The sequence below is a fragment of the Trichomonas vaginalis genome, chromosome IV (genome assembly GCF_026262505.1).
Source record: "Trichomonas vaginalis G3 chromosome IV, whole genome shotgun sequence".
Lineage (NCBI taxonomy): Eukaryota > Parabasalia > Trichomonadida > Trichomonadidae > Trichomonas > Trichomonas vaginalis.
The window spans coordinates 1,936,393-1,957,741 of NC_067206.1; the positions used below are offsets into that span (position 1 = coordinate 1,936,393).

Below are 21,349 nucleotides of genomic sequence, written 5' to 3' on the forward strand. Positions count from 1 at the left end.
ATGAATAAAGATGATGTTATAAATTTCTTATATCCCACATCTGAAGAAGAAAAACCTAAAGAACCTGATGTTTTCCCTGAATATTATGAAGAACGGATTAAAGATGATGAATATGATGAAATTGAAAGACTGGAAAAAATAAGAGATGAAATAGATGAAAAAATTAAGGAATTAAGAGAAGTTGAAAAATATAATGAGAATGAAGTAGAGGGTTTAATGAATATCCCAGCTTCAGAATCAGAAGTTCAAAAATCTCATGAAGAAAGATATAAAAATTACTTTTTGGAATCTACTAAAAATTTATTAGATGGTGAAATAGATGAAACACTTTCAGAAGAAGGCACAAAATTTATTCATAAACATAAGTTACAATTTATTGACGATGGAGATTATCCATGTATATTACTTTCACCTCCTCTTGATTCTGAAAAATTCAAAAAAGCACTGAAAAATGTAACATATGCAACAAATACGATTAAGAAAGAAGACCATGATATTTACACAAATTATTATTTAAATAAATGTACAGGTGTTGATAAAGTTTTTGATTTGTTAGATAAAATATCAAAAGAAACAATTGGTACATATAAAATTTTATGCGATTGTGGTTTCATTATTGAAGATACTAATAATGTTTCATATGAAAGAACAGCACCGAAGGAAGACGAAGTTGAAAGGTCTATACCATTCGTTATTAAGAATATAAAAGATATGAAAACTTATAAACATTATATTTATTCATTTATTTCAGAAAAAATGGAAGCAACCCATAAAACATCATCTCATCATTTTATAGCTATTCATACATTCCTTTTCAAAGTTGTGAAATTAAATAAGACAGGAATTAGATTTAATGTATCAGGGTACGCATTCTTGAGTAAATTAAAATGTATTCGTCACGTCGCAGATGATAAAAATTTATGTGTTCTTAATTCATTTTATGGACTTTAGCCCTGGACTTTAAAAAAATAAACTTTATTTTTATTTATTTTTTAATTTTTTATTCTTACATAAATGAACAAAAACGGAACAGCTAAAATGAATGATAATCAAATAAGAGCCGAAGGTAGAAGGTTATTTAAACGCTTCTATAACATTCCTGATGGTGTTAATCCTAAAACTCGTAGAAGTTATTTAAATGAAGCCATAGATGCATATGAAGGATTTGACATTTCATCAGAAAGTGAGAGGTTAGCAAGAATGTTAAACGTTAATATTGATTTTTATTATTGTGACCCTCAACCAGAAGACGTAGACATAAATAAGGTAGACTTTCCATTAGTGGAATCAATAATGATAGATCCAGAATTTGAAACAGTAAATATTTTATTAACACAGAGTCCATGTGGAAAACTTCACGCTGACAGAATTACAGACGTTGAAGCACTCACAGGATATAAAGTTTGCCCCTTTTGCAAAGAAGAAGTATATTCTATCCGTGATGACCCAGAAAGGAAAAACCAAAGAAGATTTTTAAAGCATTGTGAGAAATGTAAAGAAAATAATGGAAGATTAATTCAAGACGTTCAATTGCAAAACACACAACAACCATATGCACCACATATCACGAAACAGAAGATATATCAATGGCTATTAGCTCACAATTTGCAGGAATATTATAAACCAACAAGATATTATATTACTTTTGACTTCGAAACATTAGAGACTAAAGAAGAACTTCAACTTTCTGAATGTGCAACTTTGAACGCTTACTTAAAACCATTTATGGTATCATCAACTGTCAAAATAAAGCCGCAAACGGACTCTTTGAGTCCTGAAGGTCTTTCAGACCGAAGCGGCGAGGTCGTAGACCGTGATAAAACATTTACGAGGAATTTTTGCTTAACATCAAGTGATTCGTTCATCTCTGATTGGATTGAATTTTTATTTTCAACCTGTTCATTAGTTGCTAAATCAAATATTGAACAATATGAAGAATTAATGAAGCCGCAAACGGACCAAACGGCGGGGACTTTGTCCCATACATTAAATGAAAAACAGAAGGAAGCATTTAAAGAACTTCTAGATGAGGAATTCAATAAAGTGAATATCATAGGTTTTAATTCGGGAAAGTTTGATTTAAATTTAATTCTTCGTGATTTAAACACTGCAAAATGGAAAATAAAATCAATGCTGGGTTCTTCTTCTCAATTTAAGCAAATCATTGTAAAGAAAACAAACTGTCCATATGAATTAAGATTTATTGACATCAGAAATTATATAGCGGGTGGAACATTAGACCAATTCACTCAAGATTTCGGAAACAATAAATCACGTGTTAAATCCTTTTTCCCTTATCAATTCATCACATGGGAGAATTACGAAGATGAATTATATAAAGTGGAACCATTCACTCAAGATTCATTTTATTCAGCATTAACTCAAGAAACAATATCCGATTCAGATTATCAAATATATCTCAATGATGCTAAAAATTTTGAGAATAGATTAGAATATTTTATTCATTATTGCAATAAAGACGTTGAAATTATGATTGACCCAATTGATAAAATTATTGAAGAAACATTTGTTTATAAAATTGACATGCTTCATAATCTTTCTTTATCATCGAATGCATCAATGATTCGTTACGCGTTAGCATATAAGAACTTCAATCCTAACGAAACATATCCAGAAGAAGAAAATGTGGAATCAAGTTTTGAATTAACAAAAAAGTATTGGAAATATAAAATTGATTCATATAAGAAACAAGATGAAAAAGCAGAAAGGGATACTAAAAACAATGTTTCAATGGATGACTATCAATACTATCACGATTTAATCCTTTCATCTAAATGCAAAATGTGTGGTAAAGCGTTTACATATGCTAATAAACCAACATTGATAGAATCGATAATGAAAAACCACATACCAAAGAAAATTGTCAGTTAATGTGTTGTTATTGCAATGTCGTAAAATCAAATAAAGATGAAGATGTTCAACGTTTAAGAATCAATTTAAGAAATTATACATTAAAAAATAATTTACCAATGACTCTAGATTCAGTTGAAGCTTATCACATCTCCGTAATGGAATTACTGGTGGTTTATCAAATGTTCAACATAGAGTAAATCTTAAAGGAATCACGCACATTAATAAACTTTCATATAATCCAGAAACTAAAACTGTATCAAATGAGGACACTTCCAACATTATGACTCATTTCGTTGGTGTTGACTTTAATTCATTATATCCTTCATCATTTTCATCTAATCCTCATGATTTCATTCAATATACTGACCATAAAATGTATATGCCGGGAAGATTGAATGGTGTTATCATTTGTGATACAGCAACAAAGAAAGCAAAAGCACTGGGAATAATTAAGAAGAAAAATACTTTATTCGTGGCTGAAGTAAAGGGTCACATTGATGAAAAATACATTAATGATTACATAAACTTTTTACCAATAATAAGAAACTTTGATATTATCACAGATGAAAAAACAATTGGTTTTATGTATAATTACATGAAATCAAACAATCTACCAGTTGACCAGAAACAGAGGAAATTAACTCAGTTAGCATCAACACACAACCAATATCAACCATTTTCTTCTTATTATCTTTGGTATCTAATAGACAGATTTCATTTTATCATTGATGACATTCAATCAATTTTAACATTTACGAAAAACACTTGTTTTAATGAATTTGCGAACGAATTTATGAACGAAAGACAAAAGGCTGAATTAGAAGGAAATAAAGGAAAAAGTTTATTTTGCAAGATTTCACTTAATGGATCATATGGTTACGATGCAATGAATACACAAAATTACGCAAAGACTAAAATAATGAATGCACAGAAGGCACGCGTTGCATGTATGTCAAATAAGTTTAAAAACATAAGAGAAATAGGTGAAGATACGTATCAAGTGATGCTTAAAGATAGATTTTATAGATGTGATACATGTTTACAAGAGGCATTCTTCACTTTAGATAACGCAAAATACTGGTATTTGGTTTTCATTTATGATTTTATGTATAAATGCATGGATGTTAATCGTTTTCATTTCATTGAAGGTGATACTGATTCATCTTATTGGGCAATCGCTGGCGACCCAAATCTTCCTAACACTCAAGCATTTCAAGCAATTGTAACCGATAAAAAATTTTATGATAAAAACATTTACAAATTCGCACCTTTTGATTTCTTTGTTTTAATGAGAAATTTAAACCTAAATTAAAGAATAAAGCTGAAGAAAAAGCACATGAGAAGAAGTTATTGGGTTTAGCAATTGAGAAACAAGGTGATAACATGGTTGCTTTATGTCCTAAGTGTTATACTTCATTCAACGGTTCAATTGATGGAAGTGATTTTAAAAAGATTGCACAAAAAATGAAAGGAGTTAGTTTACGACAAAATAAACAATTAACACCTAAAAATTATTTGGATATAATAAATGATAAAGTGATATTTGATGGTCAGAATATTAATTTACAACTTAAAAACGGGTCAATGACTCGCTTAACAATCGGTAAGACTGCATTAACAGGAGCACACACTAAGGCTGTATGTTGTGAAAATGGATGTTGTATGCCATTTATTTAATAAATGCCACAGAAGAGACAAAAGGAACCGTTAATGATGGTTTTGATACTATGATTCAAAGAGGTGGGCACCCTTAAAACATTATTTTATTTTTATATAAATGAATAACACAGATTTAAAAAATTTAATTGATGATTTAGTACTTAATCAAAATTTTCTTATTATTATGAATTAAAATCATATCTCCAAAAACATGATAACAATATAACGGGTGATGATATGGATTATTATTATTCGTATTATAAAAATGAAGTTTTGAAATATCATGATAAAATAATTTCTAAAATTAAAGACAAAATTAAAAATAATGAATATTCAAAGGGAAAAAGTAAATCACAACTTAAACAATTGAAAGATTTCAAAAATAAAGTATTAACAGAAGAAGATATTGATGAATTATATAAATTATATAAATTATATAATCCTGAGCCGCAAAAACCAAAGGAACAAAAACAAAAGGTGCAAAACGCCCAGGTCCTTCAGACCATAAATGAAGCACAAGCTTTAATTTATGATTCATTAGTTAAACCATATTCAGCCCGACTTTTAAATGAAGATCAACTTTTGGAATTCATCCTTCAACATAAACTCGAAGCGGGAAAGTATATCAAACCTTTATATACAGCATATTTAAAACAAATGAATAGAATACATCCAGAATTAATGAAGGGGGAATGAAATCCAAAATCAAAGCAGATAAAATTAAACCACCTGCAACACCAAACCCTCCAACGACAGTACCTCCTCCTTCAGTTAATCCTTCATCATTCACTTTATTATATCCATTTCAAACATTAAAGAAGCAAAAAGATTTTAAAAAGGATTTCAAATATTAAATAAACCAACTGACCCAAAAATTCAACCGTTAAAGGAAAAATTTAGTCGCCCTTCATTTGCACCATATCCATATTCATACGAAATCGATCATTTAGAATATTCAAGAGGAAACGTTACTTATTTATTTGCCATTAACATTAACACCAGATATTTATATTGCATTCCGGTGAAAGGGAAAACAGAACAGGAAACAAGAAGAGCTATTCAATACTTACTAGATCATGAAAGAGTAGATAATATAAGGGGTGATGGTGATAAAGGATTTCAGGCAGCTATGGCTCATTATTTCCCACAAATTAATTTTTACTTTCATCCTCTCCATATACGTTTCATAATAAAATAGTTGATGCGGTAATGAGAACTCTTAGAGATGCGTTAGGGGTTAATGGTCAGATATACTGGGATGGAAATCATGACTCCATCATACAGCAGTTAGTATATTATTACAATAATACATGGCATAGAACAATAAACATGAAACCGTGGAAATGAAAAATGATATTTCAAAAGAATGGGAATATATTAGAAAGCAAATGGAAAGGTTGAATGATGTTAAACGTGAACAAATTAATTCGGGGCTCATGAATTTTAAACAAGGATAAAGTTTTGATTCATCTCGATTATGGAAAAACTGATAAATCAATGACAAAAAGAAGACGAAGATTTGACACAATAGCTGAATTTGTTAGATATATTAACGGCAATGCATTAGTTGAAGTTGACAATAAATTAATAGAAATTCCGATTTATTTTATTACTCCATTATATTTAAATAATATTTAATTTTTTTATTTCGTAAGAAATGAGTGACAACGAAGCAGTCAAGAGTCCAGACGATGAATATAAAAAGAAACTAAACAGAATTAAATCAAAAATATGCTTTACAAAAAGAAGCCACAATGCGGTGGGGTTGAAAACGATAAAGAGAGGAAAGAAATAATCGAAAAATTAGAAACTTATCGTTCAATCCTTAAACTGAGTGAAGCAAAAATAAAAGAATTTAATAGAATAAATAAATTGATTGGAAGAGATGAATTTAATAAAGATGAATTTTTAAACTCATCCAAATTTAATTTTTATTCCTCTTCGACAACATCTCTCTTTCCATCATTACCGCATAACCACATTTTCTCAATTTTAGTGGTTTGTTATTTTTAACATGTTCTTGCATCATTTTTATCATTTCCTCCCTTGTTATGATTCGTGGTAAATTTTGAGCTTGTGGGGTATTCATTTATGATAAAAATAAAAATTTGTTATCACTTATTTTATCGTTAAGTGACTCAAAGAGTCCGGAGACAAAGTCTCATGGTTTTTAGGTTATTCAATAATTAATTATTTTTGAAGAACTGGGAAATAAATTTACGTCAAATATGTAATTTATAAAATCTTATGTCGACAGGCTACGTAGCACAGTGGTCTAAGGTGGTGTTATGGAGGGGTCAGAGTCTGTGGTTCGAACCGCGACAGTGCCGTATTTTCTTATTTTCTTTATTTGTCTTGTTTGTCGTGAATAAAAAGTATCATAAAAGTGCTTTATCTTCCACGGGAATAAATAAAAAATTTACTTTATTTCTTCTTTATTTCTTCTTTATTTCTTTGTTCCCGTGGAAGAAGGGTTTTGCTGTTTTTTCTCAGCCGAAATCAATGATTTTTTCATTTTTGGAATCCTTAGCGAATGAGGAATCTTTTCTCTCGTGGAAGCTTTGAACAAAAATATAATTTAGGTGAAGAGGTGAGATATCACCTGTTTTTATGGTAGTAGTGAAATAAAATTTTGTTATCAGTTATTTTATCATCATTTTATTAAGTTCATCTTTAGTTAATAATTTGAATGGATTCGCTAATGTTCCACCTTGAGTCACAACACTTGCCCCGGCTAATTGTGAAGAACCTGGGATAAGTACTCCATGAAATGATTTCATTGGTATCATTAATTTAGAAATAGTTGGCTTAATTAATTTGGTCATTTATGATAAAAATAAAATTGCATAATTTAAATTTTTTTTCTTTCTCATTTTCTCATTTCTCATTTTTCATTCTGTTTTGGTTTCAGCAACTTTTCAAGTTGTTGTCTTGTCAGTAACTTTAATTTTAACTTTGGATCAAATATTGGGTTTCCATCTTTATCTCTTCCAATAACACCATATGGTAGAATCTTCATTTATACTAAAATAAAAATTTAAATTATGTCGTTTGCTCTTTTGGAGCTCCTAAAGTTTGTTTCACAAACATTGAGCATTCATTGAACTCTATACCATGCGAATACAGTCATAAATGGTGGCATGTAATCTTTACTTTGTCCCGTTGTTTGTGTATATCCTGAAACATGATGTGTATGGTTTCCTTCTCCTGAGTGTCACTCAGTAACAATTTATGGCAAAATTTAACATCATCTTTAACATCATATCCTTTACCTTTTGTCATTCTGACCAATCCCAATATCTATGCTTATGCCACACCTGCTTGAGATGTGCTTAAATCAATGTAGTGACTGTGTGCAGGTAAATTTTCACCTGTAATCGTTTTACTTCCCCCTGTTTCCTTTGAAGAGTTTGCACAATACAAAAACCTGTCGACTATTTGTTCCCATGCACCAACACCAAACATTGCTTGAGGACCTCTCACATCCATAGATGTATAAATAGAACCTACTGGGTTCATTAAATCAAACATATGAGATATTATAGGATTGTCTCTTTTGAACTTAAAATATAGTGTAACTATTTCGGGTTTCTTTGGTTTGTGTCAGAATATTTTTTATAATATAATCTTATGTTTTCAGGGTATGTAAAATCTTGACTATAATATTTATTTTTGTCATCTTCATAATAGTATATATTTTCGTTTTTTCTATTGCATTATATCTTTTATATCTATAATATTCTAAATATAATGTTTGCTTTTTGGGTCTACATGTGCGTCAACACCATAGTCATAATAATACGGTGCTGGAGCTACGTTAGACAATGTCATATCCGTCATTTCATAAACTCTTAAATATTTCTTTTGTTCGTCTCCATATAAGTTTAAGTAACAGTTGTTGTCTAATGGAACTTTAACTTGTGTGCCATTATTCTTTATATAGCCTACATACATTTCATTGTTATTTTTCGGAATGAGTTTATACCGTATACCATTTCTTAAGGACTGTACAAACTCCCATCTAAAATATTTGTTTTCTTCATTGACAGAAAAGTCGCCAACAATAGTTTCAATATTTTTTGTTCCAACTAAACTTTGGTATATTTCGTTAACAAATGATATATCTGCTTTCTTTGCTAACTCATCGTTAACAAATGATATATCTGCTTTCTTTGCTAACTCATCGTTAACAAATGATATATCTGCTTTCTTTGCTAACTCATCGTTAACAAATGATATATCTGCTTTAAGGTCTAAACATTCTGAAACCCATCCTGTATCAGCTTTAGTTTTAAGAAATCTTCGATGTCCGTTCATGATACCATTCAACCCTTTCTATAATTTCATTATCTTTTTCATTAACATATTCCTTATCTGCCTTCTTCATTAATTCACTACCACAAATCCCTTATCTGCCTTCTTCATTATGTCATTTAGGAAACCTTTTATGAATTCCTCATTTAAATTAAATCTTCCAATCTTCAAAACTTTAGGAAATGCATTTAATGCGTAATATCTCTGTTCTTCTGGTGGAATTGATGTTATATCATCCGTTATACCTTTAATTTTTGAATTCATAAATAAAATTTCTTTTATATTTGATATCACTGCACCACCTTTGCAAACGAATTCAAAATGGTCATTTTTCAATACTATCTCCAAATCTCCATATTTCAACATTTGCGTTTGTTCTGCCGTCTTTGAATTATATGCATATATGGCGTATGTAATGTCTGTGCCTTAAGTTGTGTGGTTGTTGTTGTTTAATCATTTATTACGATTTAAAAATAAATATTTAATCTGTTATCTCATCAGCTATTTTTTCTATTTGAAATTGCCATAATATTTCATTCATAAATTCTAAATCACAATCAAATAGGTCAGTTATTCTAAATTTAATATTTGATAAATCTTTTGAATGAAGAATAAATGAATTCCCAGATAATTGAAACGGATATGATAAAGAAAATATGTTTAAGTTGATGGATAAAATGTTTTGTATTGATGGGTAAGAGTTAGGGTCTAATGTTTGATGTGAAAATCTCATTGGGGTATTAACTTTATCACATTTGATTAAAATGAAATTAGAACCAGTGTCAGAATACAAAACATCCCCAACATCTTTTTCAAAATTTAATATCCCCAACAATGAACGAAGACGAGGAGTACAAAATTTAATTTTCAGCGGAAATTTAATAAGGTTATTTATTTCATCAAGTTCAAAAAGTTTATCAGGTTTTGATTTAAAATTTTCTTCATACCATATGATAAATGATTCATTTAAATAACTTAAAATCATGTTAATATCCCATTTCGTTATCACATTATTTATATACATATCATACGTTTTTAGGTCTACGACCCCGCCGCTATGCGGCTCATGGTCATCTTTAATAAATGATATATAATCTGAAGGGTCTAAAAGAATGGGATTAAATTTACCACTCACAGAAACGAGAGTAACATTATAAATTCCGCTAACTGTTAAATTTAATTCACAGTTATTATTCGAAATAATATTGATAATTGACATTTTTTTATTACGATTAAAAATATGGTAAAGCGTTATTTTCCAGTGATAAATAAAACTAGAATAAGATTACCTCAAGAATTCATAAATTCAACGAATAAGAAATTCATTCATGTTATAAATTTTAGTGTTTTCAGAAAATATGAGTCGATGTCATATTCATCATCAGGTTATATTTCACTTCATTCAAATTTAGTTCAATCAAACCCATATAATGACCATTTCATAAGATTTTCAGATGGTATTAAAAATGTAATTGATAGATTAAAATATGAACAGATTGACAATATCGAATTTTTTGGAATTTTGGTTTAAATATCCCGATGGAAAAAAGATTGAAGTTAAAGATAAAGCTGATACTATAACAAAAACAATTACAATGACCGATCCAGATAGTGGGGAACAAAAAGAAATAAAACAAACGATAGAAACTGGTGAAAGGTCAATTATTATCGATTATGATTCAAAGGATTATTATTCGATAATGTTAATGCTTGAATATTAAATAGCCTTAACAAAGAATTTTTCAAGTGATATTTTATATTCATCAACTATTTTATTATAAATATCATTATATGTTAAATGAAGTTCAGTTGTTGTTCCGTTCTTTGATATCTTAATTGTGCTAATATCCTTTATAGGATTTATTTTTGCAACTGTTCCGCAGCATGAAACCTCATCATCTATGAAAAATTGAATCTTCACGTCTGAATCTTGAACATCACAAAGAATGGCGATAATGTGAATTAATGATTCATAAGGTAAAATAATTAAACCGGATTGGTCAATTAAATTTATTATTGAATCATAATTATCAGTTATGATATCACGATATATTTTCATTAATTCTGAATTAATGTCTATTTTATATGGCGCATTGCGACTGGAATCGTAGATTCCTGGGTTCTCGATGTTTGATGAAAGAGGTGGGGGGTATGTTGGATAAGTGGGAATTTCAACAGGTTTCTTTACCGGTTCAGATAAAATGATTGGGTCTCCATTCTCATGGTTTTCTTCATTCTCCTCATTCTTCGGTAAGTCACGAGTTAATAAATTTGGTTGAGTTGCTGACCTTGTTAATTCAGGACTAACATTAACTTTAACATTTTGAATAATTCGTGATTTATCATCATTTACATTATAACCAACCGTAATCTCTGCTTTTGCGTTAGTGTTCTTTTGACTAGTGAAACGTCTTCTCATTTATATTCGAATAAAAAAATATATTTAAACTTTTATTTTGCTGGAACTTTTGAATCTATTATTTCCTGTATTTGTTCATGAAGTTGATTTTTAGCATTTTCATCGAAATTAATAGACCGAATATATTCATTAATTGCATTCTTATAATCATTTGATTTCTCAAATTTTCTTTTATCTGATTCCTTAACTAAATCATAAGTTAAACCTCGTTGCTGATATAATGGTTTCTTAATTAAATCTTTGAATGCTTGAGATAAAGCACCTGATGCAATTCTTGCTACTATAATTGGTTGGAATTGCTGTTTAAGTTCATCTTTAACATTTGCGAAAACTGGATCGAATAAAGCAACTTTAAAGAATTTCTTAGCTGGAATTTCAGGTCTTAAATTTGCATATTGACCATCAAACTGGTTAGAATATCGTGGTAATCCATCCGGTCCCTCTTCAATAGCATTTAATTCTTCATTGAAGTAAGAATATGGATTATGACGGTATGAATTAATTGGACCATTTTCACCTTCTCCAATGTATGTTTAACAGCTTTTCCATTTTCATCAAATTGCATAGGATAATGTTCATTATATGCTTTACGTTTAGGATAATCCGTCATTGTTAATTTATACCCATTTATGACTTTAATATTTCCTTGACCATCAGTAACGAAAACTTCATTTATACCATCAGGTTTTCCATTTGGACCCGTAATGTCTGCTTCGTGTGCTTCCCAATTTGGACCATGACGTTTGGCATATGCTTGAGCTTCTGGTAATGTTAAAACGTTTCTCATTTGTTTAACATCTTTTTGAAGACCAGCAACAATATGAACTAATTCTTTCATTCCATCAGGAACTTTCATAGCTCTATTATATACACCCCTTTTGTTTGTCCCTTGTTTTAATGGAACTTGTAGAAGATTTGCTATTTCTGTCATGTTTAATTATAAATAAAAAATAAAAATTAATTATAAAAAGTTAATCAAATTTAACACCCCCTTTATTTAAATCAACTATTATTTTCCCATGTTCACCTAATTGCTGATATTGTGTGTAAAGTTCATTAATGCTCATTGGTAAATTCACTTGATAAAGCATAACATTCAACTGTTGACGACTAAACCACTGAAAATGAAAAGTGTTGATAGATTTGATTTAATGTTTGTGCTTAATGCTTTGAAATATTGAACAGCCATAAAGAATGAACACTGAATGTGTCGACATTGAGTTAATAACTGATTAAAATATGATTTCTCATTTGTTATTAGTTTTGATTTCACCGCATCATCTAGAAAAATGAGTGAATGCAAAAATTCTCTATCAAAATTTGAAATAGAAAGTGTTTCAAATAATTCATCCCGTTGTTTATCAATAATTTTATCCTCTAATCCTTGCTTCTTGATTGTATTATATAATTCTTTATACATTAAAAAGTTTTTTAAATAATCTTCTGCTTCTTCTTGTGATAAATAAATAATTGGAATTTTGATTAAATGCTTTAAAGATTCAAATGTATCATCTGAAGGTGAACCTGAACGGTTGATATAAATTAACACATGTGAATAGGGGGAAGTGTTAGCAATAATGATAATTTGTTTTAATATCGTTAATGTTTTACCTTTATTCTGTTTACCAATTGCTGCAGTGATTGAATTTAAGTAACATTCAGAATATGGAATTTTCATTAATTTTTCCTTAGATAGAGCATTTCTATTATCACTCAATGCTTCATTAATCATATCATCTATGTATGTATTATATACTCCTGCTAATTCTTCATAAGGGGTGGATGAATTTAAATCCATTTAATCAAAAATAAATTTATAATTTTAAACATTTCTATTCATCAATATTTCATCATATGAACTTCTATACTGTGGTGGTGTACCTGTTGGATGATATTTCAAACCTTCATCCGGTGTCCATGTCCAATATGTAGTCCTAGTAAACCAAACCTGAGGAGGATTTGTCACTTTTGAACAGTAAGTGTCATTTTCACCCTGAATGATTGGATAAGCTTTCACTGTACTGTAACTTGTGAGTTGAAAGTTTCTAACCATCAAAGAATATACCGCTCCATCACGTTGAACTGGAATAGTGCATAAGAATGAAGTTTGGTCTTTCCATGTTCTAGCTAATGGTGTGCCATTATCATCATTCAGTGGTCTAGTTAATGAGTCCTCGTATTCTTCCGTGCATTCATTCACTCCATCTAATCAGAAGCTTGAAGCATACGTGTAAAGAATATGTCGCCCACTGTTGTCATCGCTTGATCGGGGAAGTTTCTGGAATCTATAGTGACCTGAAGACCTCGAAGCATTGGATTTTCTAAAACTGTTCTTTGCATTGCATTCTTCGGAATGTTAACACAACATCTGTAACATTATGAAGAGCGTATGAGAAATCTGAACTGATACCTTCAGGAGTGATGCAACCTCCATTTAGTGAACGAACGTCAATATGTTGAGCTGGAATCATGAATGGATCTTCCTTACTGAATAAACGTGGTATTGCTTTAACTGATTCTTCAATTAAACCGTATCCTGGTGTAATGCATTTATCCTCTAAAACTTCCATCTTTGTGCATGAAATAATAACGTCTTCAACTGTTGCGTCAGCAGATGTAGCGGCTAAGCTTGTAATTAATTTGGCAGGAAGTCCGATTTGTTGGAATTTGCGATCATATTTATAAACATGATTCATAATCTTTTCATAATTTTCATCAGTTATCTTTTCATAAACGTAATTTTGTAAATCAGCAACTCTTAACGGGTCAACCTGACAAAATACTAAAGTATCCCTGAAAACATAATATTTAAGAATGATTTCACCAAATGATTTAGGATAATCATCGAACGCCTGAAATGCTAACAAATCATTTACCGGAATAATCATATCAAAAGTGACATCAACTTCTTCATTTGCATTCTTGAAAACTTCTGAAGGGTCAATATATTTACCACATACTGAGTTATCATATTTTTGAACATTATTATATAACGAATGAACAAACTTTTTAACTTTCCTTTCTGATTTTGGTTTATATGTTGCAAATGCGAAAGATTCACGGGCGCAATCCATCTGAAGATAACCAGCATCACCTCTTTCGGTTTCTACTTCTAATTGTTTAAAGCTTTGATTTGATGATTTGTAACCAACGAATAAACGCATGCATTTAAAAGCGGCATCACATGTGAAAGCTTTATTTGAAACTAGAGTTGCTTTAACTTTGCGTTTAATATATGTGTCACCTAATTGATTCACATCATGAGCTGGATTTGTAATTCTTAAATGAGTTTGTTTATCATCAAAATATGGAGCATCAGAGTCATAGCATGAACTTTCAAGTTCTCTATAATATCTTCACCGTCATTCTTTGCGAATATTTCATTTATCTTTTCGAATGAATGAAAACATTTCCATTAATCGGTTTAGTGTTTGGCACTAAATAGTTAGTCGTCATTTATTATTAAATAAAAAATCAAAATTAAAAGATGAAAATGAATTTTTAATTTTGATGAAATAATCAACTATGGCTGCAGGTATATTTAAGAAACTGTGGGATAAAGTAAAAAGAGGAGCGCATAAAGTTTGGGAAACAGTGAAGAAAGGAGCAAATTGGATATTTAAGAATAAAGAAGCAATTAGTGATGTTGCTGAATCAATAACACCAAAAGCTGCCCCAATAAGAGAAATTTTAAATAAAGGAGAAAAAGTTTATCAAAGACTACAACCGATATTGAGATAAAAATAATATTTATTTATTTTTCCACTACTTTCCTCCTATTTTATTAAGTATTCCTTCAGCAATTCCACCAACTGCGTTACCTGCTTGTGCTCCCATCGCTGGATTACCTGCTTTAGCACCTAATACTCCTCCTATGATAGTTCCTGCCGTTTTCGCTACTGGTGCCAAAAAGTTTGCAACAGGTTTAATAACCTTTTTATAAACCCAACCTGCAGCTTTCTTAATTCCATCCCATAATTTTTTAAAGAATCCTGCCGCCATTTCTGATTTAATATTAATTAAAAATATATTTCATCACTTATATTCTAATTTTTTATTTAATGATAAATGAAACCAATTTTAAAAATAAATGAAACAGAGGAGGAAGAAATAAATGAAAGTGAAAATGTTCAACAAAAAATAAACGTTGTTAAACCAATTACTGAAATAAAAATTTTTCATCTGTTGATGAATTTAATGACTATTATGCTAATAATAAAAAATTATTTGAAGAATTGACAACATGTAAATTGAATAAAATGTTTAAAGTTGAGGACAGAGTCCAAGACCCAGAGGGTCATGGATTCAAAATTTCAAAAATAAAAGGTGTTGTTAGTTTAAAATCTATTCCTCAATCAAGAATCACCTCATTAATGAAAATTGATGATTTAACAAAAAGAATAGAAATTATTGAAGAGCGAAATAAATCATTTTGATAAATCATGACTCGTTGAGCCCGGGTCCTTAAAGTCCATCACTGAGTTCAAGGTTATATTCATCAAATATTTCATTATTAAATGCAACTTCTGCTAGTTTATTTATTTTTTCAATACGATCATTTGAAAGTCTATCGTTTAATTTTTCTGAAGTTTTTCATTTTCTAGTTCTGAAACTTTATTTGGATGATATTTAAACCCGTTAAATTCTTTTTCCTCAGTTTTGATCATTAATTTACAAAGAACTTTTGTGGTTGGAATTCGTTTAAACCATTTATCATTAATATTTGTTATAAATTCAATATCTGGAATTAATTCCCAAATTTTTGCATTTTCAATTAATTTATTATCAAATGCAAAAGCAATAGGTTTAATATTAAACTTACCTTTATAATATATACTTTCTACATAATCATCGAAATAAACATCTACTTGTTTAACATTTTCAAGAATTGGTGAAAGAGCATCCATTAATTGATTGACGGTTACGAATCTTGATCCACTCATTTTCATACGAATTAAAAAAATAAATTATTCAAAAAATGTAAGACATGAATTTTTAAAGTTTATTTTTTTATTTTTTTATTTTTTTTTATTTCATTATGTATGGGTTTAGTGAAAATTTCTTACGATTCTGAAAATTTTTAAATCTTGATTTATTCAAAAACGTAAGAATAAAAACCGTAAAAATCATACATTTTTTACTTCATATGTAAAAAAAAATGATACAAAATCGCTCAAAAATGTATGAATTCTTACGTTTACAAAAAAAGTCACAAAACCCTTCAACATATACTACTCATAAATCCATCCTAGAATTAATCGTTATTGATGGTTCATTAATAATTTTAAGTCATGAATTTCCAAAAATATTTTAAAATTCAGAAAACAACGAGAATTTTTTTCATTTTATTCAAATAAAATTGTCTTTCCGAATTTTTTTTAGAAATTTAAATCTTGTAAATTGATTTTCTAGGGTAAATTAATAAAATATCAAGAAATTAAATAAGTAAAAAGTTTTTATTATTTATAAAATACAATGTGTTTATTAAATTAATTCAAATTATAATAACAATACAAAAATTATATTGATTTCGTGCAAAAAACATCCACATTTAGAGTTGAGATCAAAGTCATTAAAATGTATAAATAATTATGCATACAAATTCTTTTAATTCTTGTAATTTCCCCTTAAGCATTTGTTGTATCTTGATTATAAACAAATATTTAGTATGTTATCAAGTCACTATAGCCACGAACATTTGCCATCAAGTGATAAACTTCAATCCATCGGCTTCAAATTGATTTTTTTTGAAAAAATTAGATTTGAATTGAGTCAAAAAGTTATTCACAAAAAGTGAAAATGATAATTTCATTATGAGTAAATCAATCAGAATTTAAAAAGTCTGAAATAAAAATTGTCAGTTTTTTTTTCAAAATGAGTAATTTGCCCGTGAATGAAGCTCCTCTCCATGTAATTTCATCCAAGAAGATTCTTGGAACCACAGATCTCTTCATATTAATAAATCCAAACAGGTCATTGCAATTTTTCATTCCTGCACAACAAGCAAAAGAAAGTACCGGACAAATCATCGAGATTACTCTTGATGAGAAAGATAATTACGCAGTAAATATAGTTTACTTTTCAAAAGTTAGAAAAATCGGCGAAATACCTAAACAAGTCAAGCTGAAATTCGATAGTTCAAAAAATCTCGATCATTTCATGGCAAATTACTCATCAGCAGCGTCAAACATAAATTCCATGATGGAACTAAAGCGTCGAAACGATAAAATCCTAATTACAGTCTTTGTTGCCACGTTTAACATGGGAAACAAGGCTCCAAAGGAAGAATTTAAACAAATGCTCAAAGATGCAGCTGCCAAGAAACCAGATATTATATTCTATGCAGCACAGGAAGCAGATTACGGCTCCAGTTCCGTTGAAGATTTATTTAATACCATTACTACAACATTGGAAAATTCATACTCGTGCATTGTCAAGAGCAATTTTTGGGAAATGCGTCTTGTTTTACTTATCAAAAAACGCTTGGAAGCTTTTGTATCCAACGTTGTTGCATCCACAGAAGCTACAGGTATCCTTGGCCTTATGGGCAATAAAGGAGGTGTCGTCGCATGCTTGAATATCTTCGATTCACCTATTGCTTTCGTCTCTTCCCATTTGAATGCTCACCAAGGCAACGTTCAGCGCAGAAACGAAGATTTCAAGTCCATCTGCACAATGATTGATCTTGACAATCCACCATTCGACCTACTTTCTGGCTATCACCATGTTATTTGGGCAGGAGATTTGAATTATCGTATCGACAAAACATTCCAAGAGGTTGTTGATGCTACACAAAGCCAAAACTTCGATTCAATGTTCCCAGAAGACCAATTAAACAAGCAGATGAAGCTTGGAAAGACATTTAATAGTTTCATCGAAGGCAAAATCAACTTTGCACCAACATACAAATTCAAGAAAGGAACTACTAAATACGATGCCGAAAGTAAGAGAATTCCTGCCTGGTGCGATCGCGTTTTGATCAGATCATTTGAAGGATTAGAGAGAACTTGCCTCTCCTACAGCCACCACGACTCAGTCACCACCTCTGACCACCACCCTGTCTCCGCCATGTGGGAAATCGAGGTATGCAACACTCCGCCAGCCGCAGCCCCGTTCGCTTCTATAATTGGCGTCAGACCTTACGCAGAGATCTCCAATTTGACACTGGATATTGGTGCTCCGATCGAATCTGTCAAATGCCAGATTATTTGGCCTTTCTCCGACTTCTTAAATTGCGCATCAGGAAAAGGCAGAAAGTACGTACAGTGGCCAGACGATACTGTTCCACTGCTCGTCCCGACAAATGCAATCTCAACAAACCACCTCAAAACTCAGTTTGTCCACTTCGTTTTCATTGTAAACGAGAAAACTGCCATTGCAATACTTCCTTTGCACACTGTACCCGTCGATGTATTCAAGCAGTTTAAGATCAACGCAGAATACAAGCTGGAACATATTGGAACTGTAAGTTTGAATATTAGATTTGTCGTCGCTTCGGAATCTCACATAAAAGAACAGGCTTTGAGACATCAGAAGGCTAATGAAGCTCATACTTTCCACACCTTGTAATTTTTATTTATTTTTTTTATGCTATTAAATTGATTCAGTTTTTTTTTAATAATAATATACGCTTTGCTTTAGAGAAAACAGTGTGAATATGTAACATGAGTATTTTATTTTACAAACAAACAAGAAATGTTATGACTCTGATAAACTTGATTCCGATGAAAAACTTGTAAATTCATGATCCTCTTCAATAAATCCAGTTGAATTTTCCGATGCTTGGTAATCATCAGGTGTAATAAGGATTTCTGTTAAAGCTTTTGGCTTCAATTCAACAGAAACATTAAATTTACCATTACTTTCTGAAACCTTATTTTTGGCCTTTGATTTGTGATCATCAGAAGTGAGAGTTGAAGAAGAAGATGAAGAAGATTTATTTTTCTTCTTCGAAATTTTGGTATTTTTTGGATGAAGGTACAAATCTGATTCTTCTAATCCAAGCTTGCTAGAGACAATATTTTGTCTTGTTAAACAGGCGCGTAAATCCTCTACATCATTCTTTAAAGATTTCAATTCATGCGATGTACCATATGGCTTTCCTTCTCGAATACTAAGCCATGCTTCACTAATGTGTCTGTGCTCTTTAATTATATGCTTATCTAAAAATTGCAAGCTTCGAAAAGCTCTACCGCAACATGGACAAGTATGAACAATAATGGCAGCTTCTTGTGTTGTAGAATAAGCAATTGGAGGCGGAGGAAATGGATTACGGTTGTAGGATAAATTATCAATTTTTTTTGTTGCTTTCTCGAATTTGTGTTTCATATATTCAATTTCTTTTTCTTTGTATTTAAGTTTGTTTTGCAATTCCCTAATTTGTTTAAATAAGTATTTGATTGAATCATGGCTGATTTCAAAGAATTTTCTTGAGAGAGGAAATGGAAGGAATTGTTGGTCAACTGCAGTATACTCAGAATCAGCAAACATATATGCATATTTTTCTAAAGTAGAGTAATCATGTGCTTCACGAATAAATTCTGTATTCAAAGAGTTTAAATAATTCCAATCAAATTGATGAATTGATTGACTTATTGTTGGTGACACTCCTTGATATTGTGGAGGACAACCACATGTCGGTGTTTGAGTTACATACATTATATAAAAAAAATTTCAAAACGTACATCAAGAATAATTTAAAATCGATTCCAAATATCATAAATATATAGGAAACTGTTCAAAAGTTGAGTTTTTAAATCAATAATATATAAACGCAATGCAATCAAGAAATCAATAAAATTGTAGAGTATTAGTTGAATATTTTAACAAGAAACTACTAAAATGGATGATGAACTTACCATAATGCTAATATAAACATTATAAAATTATTATTGAGTTGTTGATGCAGAGAAATAATGCTATTTTAGATGAAAATGAAAGTTGTAATGAAATATGTTAATTAGAATTTATATCTTGAGTATCTTAGGAAGAAATAATTCAATATTACAGACATGAATATATTACAAAATAGGAATTTAAAATTTGAAAGCGAATGGCGCACAAAGTATTGAGGTTATTATGGATCTTCTTCATTTTAGATTACGATGTGTTAGAAAAATGACTTAGATCTATAATTTTGATTGGCAAAATTACCAAAAACATGCAATAGTTGGCTTTTGTAAAACGGAATTAAATAGAAATGATAAATAAATTGATTTTTCAACGAATAAACTTTACTTTCAATCATTGAAAGAGCGGGATTGGTTCAAATTTTTCATTAAAGGAATTATTCAAGAAAACTAAGGCAACTTTATGCTAACTTTAATAGGGTAAGAAGAGTTTTGTATCAAATAGCCAGTTAACTTTTAAATGAAATTCAAAAATGATTCTAAAACACACCGATTGTATCATTAGGGACGTATTTCGTATAAGAAGGTTGTTATAAGATTAATGCTCAGTAAGATAATGCACTATTCGAATATATTCACTACTTTCGAGAGTAAATCATTATTGAAAACGATTAGTCATTAAAGCAACTATGTTTCGTGATACCCTTTAGAGTGTTTATGCAAAGACGATATCAATGCCTTGATTCAAGTCAAGATTAGAATTGATCATATGCTGACATCAGTGAGTTGTAAAAACTTATTCACATTTTTCAAAAATGAGTTATAGTACACTCATGTTACCACGTCCGATTTATTGACTTAATGATTTAACTTTTGGTGATTCTGCACGTTAATATTGGTACTCTTTCAACCAAAAATTGCATAAGTAATTTACATATGATGTATCTCAAGTCAAATAAGATTGTTATCCAATCATATTTCCGTTAGTTCGATTTTTTGCTTGTTCGCTTGAAGACTGAACAACTTGAAAAATTCAAAGATTAACATGCAACACCAATGTACATCTTTTAATCGCCATGCGAATCAAAAAGATTAAAGTAACCTTGGCTTCAAAAGTCAATAACGTTTTTTTGGATCTGTTTCTTAGGAAGATATTTGTATATGAATATTTAATTTAATGAATGGTCGTCAATCATTTATGAAAAAGAACGTTGTGATCATTCTCATGAAAAAT

General features: G+C 30.0%; 5 protein-coding genes and 2 pseudogenes across 7 annotated transcripts; 4 read left to right on the forward strand and 3 right to left on the reverse strand.

Annotated features, from left to right (window-relative positions):
* Positions 1–951, forward strand: TVAGG3_0011830 (uncharacterized protein; the record flags this gene model as incomplete). Its single annotated transcript, XM_051219928.1, has 1 exon — positions 1–951. The coding sequence occupies one exon, from the start codon at positions 1–3 to the stop codon at positions 949–951; it is 951 nt and encodes a 316-aa protein (XP_051104914.1).
* A 63-nt stretch (positions 952–1,014) lies between these two features.
* TVAGG3_0011840 lies at positions 1,015–2,435 on the forward strand (annotated as a pseudogene). The gene has a single exon. A coding segment is annotated over exon 1 (1,421 nt).
* An 8,863-nt stretch (positions 2,436–11,298) lies between these two features.
* On the reverse strand, positions 11,299–12,197 carry TVAGG3_0011850 (annotated as a pseudogene). The gene has a single exon. A coding segment is annotated over exon 1 (899 nt).
* A 2,594-nt stretch (positions 12,198–14,791) lies between these two features.
* On the forward strand, positions 14,792–15,007 carry TVAGG3_0011860 (uncharacterized protein; the record flags this gene model as incomplete). Its single annotated transcript, XM_001326376.1, has 1 exon — positions 14,792–15,007. One exon carries the CDS (start codon positions 14,792–14,794, stop codon positions 15,005–15,007), a length of 216 nt encoding a protein of 71 aa, XP_001326411.1.
* A 24-nt stretch (positions 15,008–15,031) lies between these two features.
* TVAGG3_0011870 (N-acetylmuramoyl-l-alanine amidase family) lies at positions 15,032–15,268 on the reverse strand (the record flags this gene model as incomplete). Its single annotated transcript, XM_001326377.1, has 1 exon — positions 15,032–15,268. The coding sequence occupies one exon, from the start codon at positions 15,266–15,268 to the stop codon at positions 15,032–15,034; it is 237 nt and encodes a 78-aa protein (XP_001326412.1).
* A 1,846-nt stretch (positions 15,269–17,114) lies between these two features.
* TVAGG3_0011880 (phosphatidylinositol dephosphorylation) lies at positions 17,115–18,867 on the forward strand (the record flags this gene model as incomplete). The annotated part of the gene is made up of 1 exon (XM_001326379.1): positions 17,141–18,835. One exon carries the CDS (start codon positions 17,141–17,143, stop codon positions 18,833–18,835), a length of 1,695 nt encoding a protein of 564 aa, XP_001326414.1.
* A 97-nt stretch (positions 18,868–18,964) lies between these two features.
* Positions 18,965–19,924, reverse strand: TVAGG3_0011890 (zinc finger, C2H2 type family protein family; the record flags this gene model as incomplete). The annotated part of the gene is made up of 1 exon (XM_001326380.1): positions 18,965–19,924. The coding sequence occupies one exon, from the start codon at positions 19,922–19,924 to the stop codon at positions 18,965–18,967; it is 960 nt and encodes a 319-aa protein (XP_001326415.1).
* Between the last annotated feature and the right edge of the window lie 1,425 nt (positions 19,925–21,349).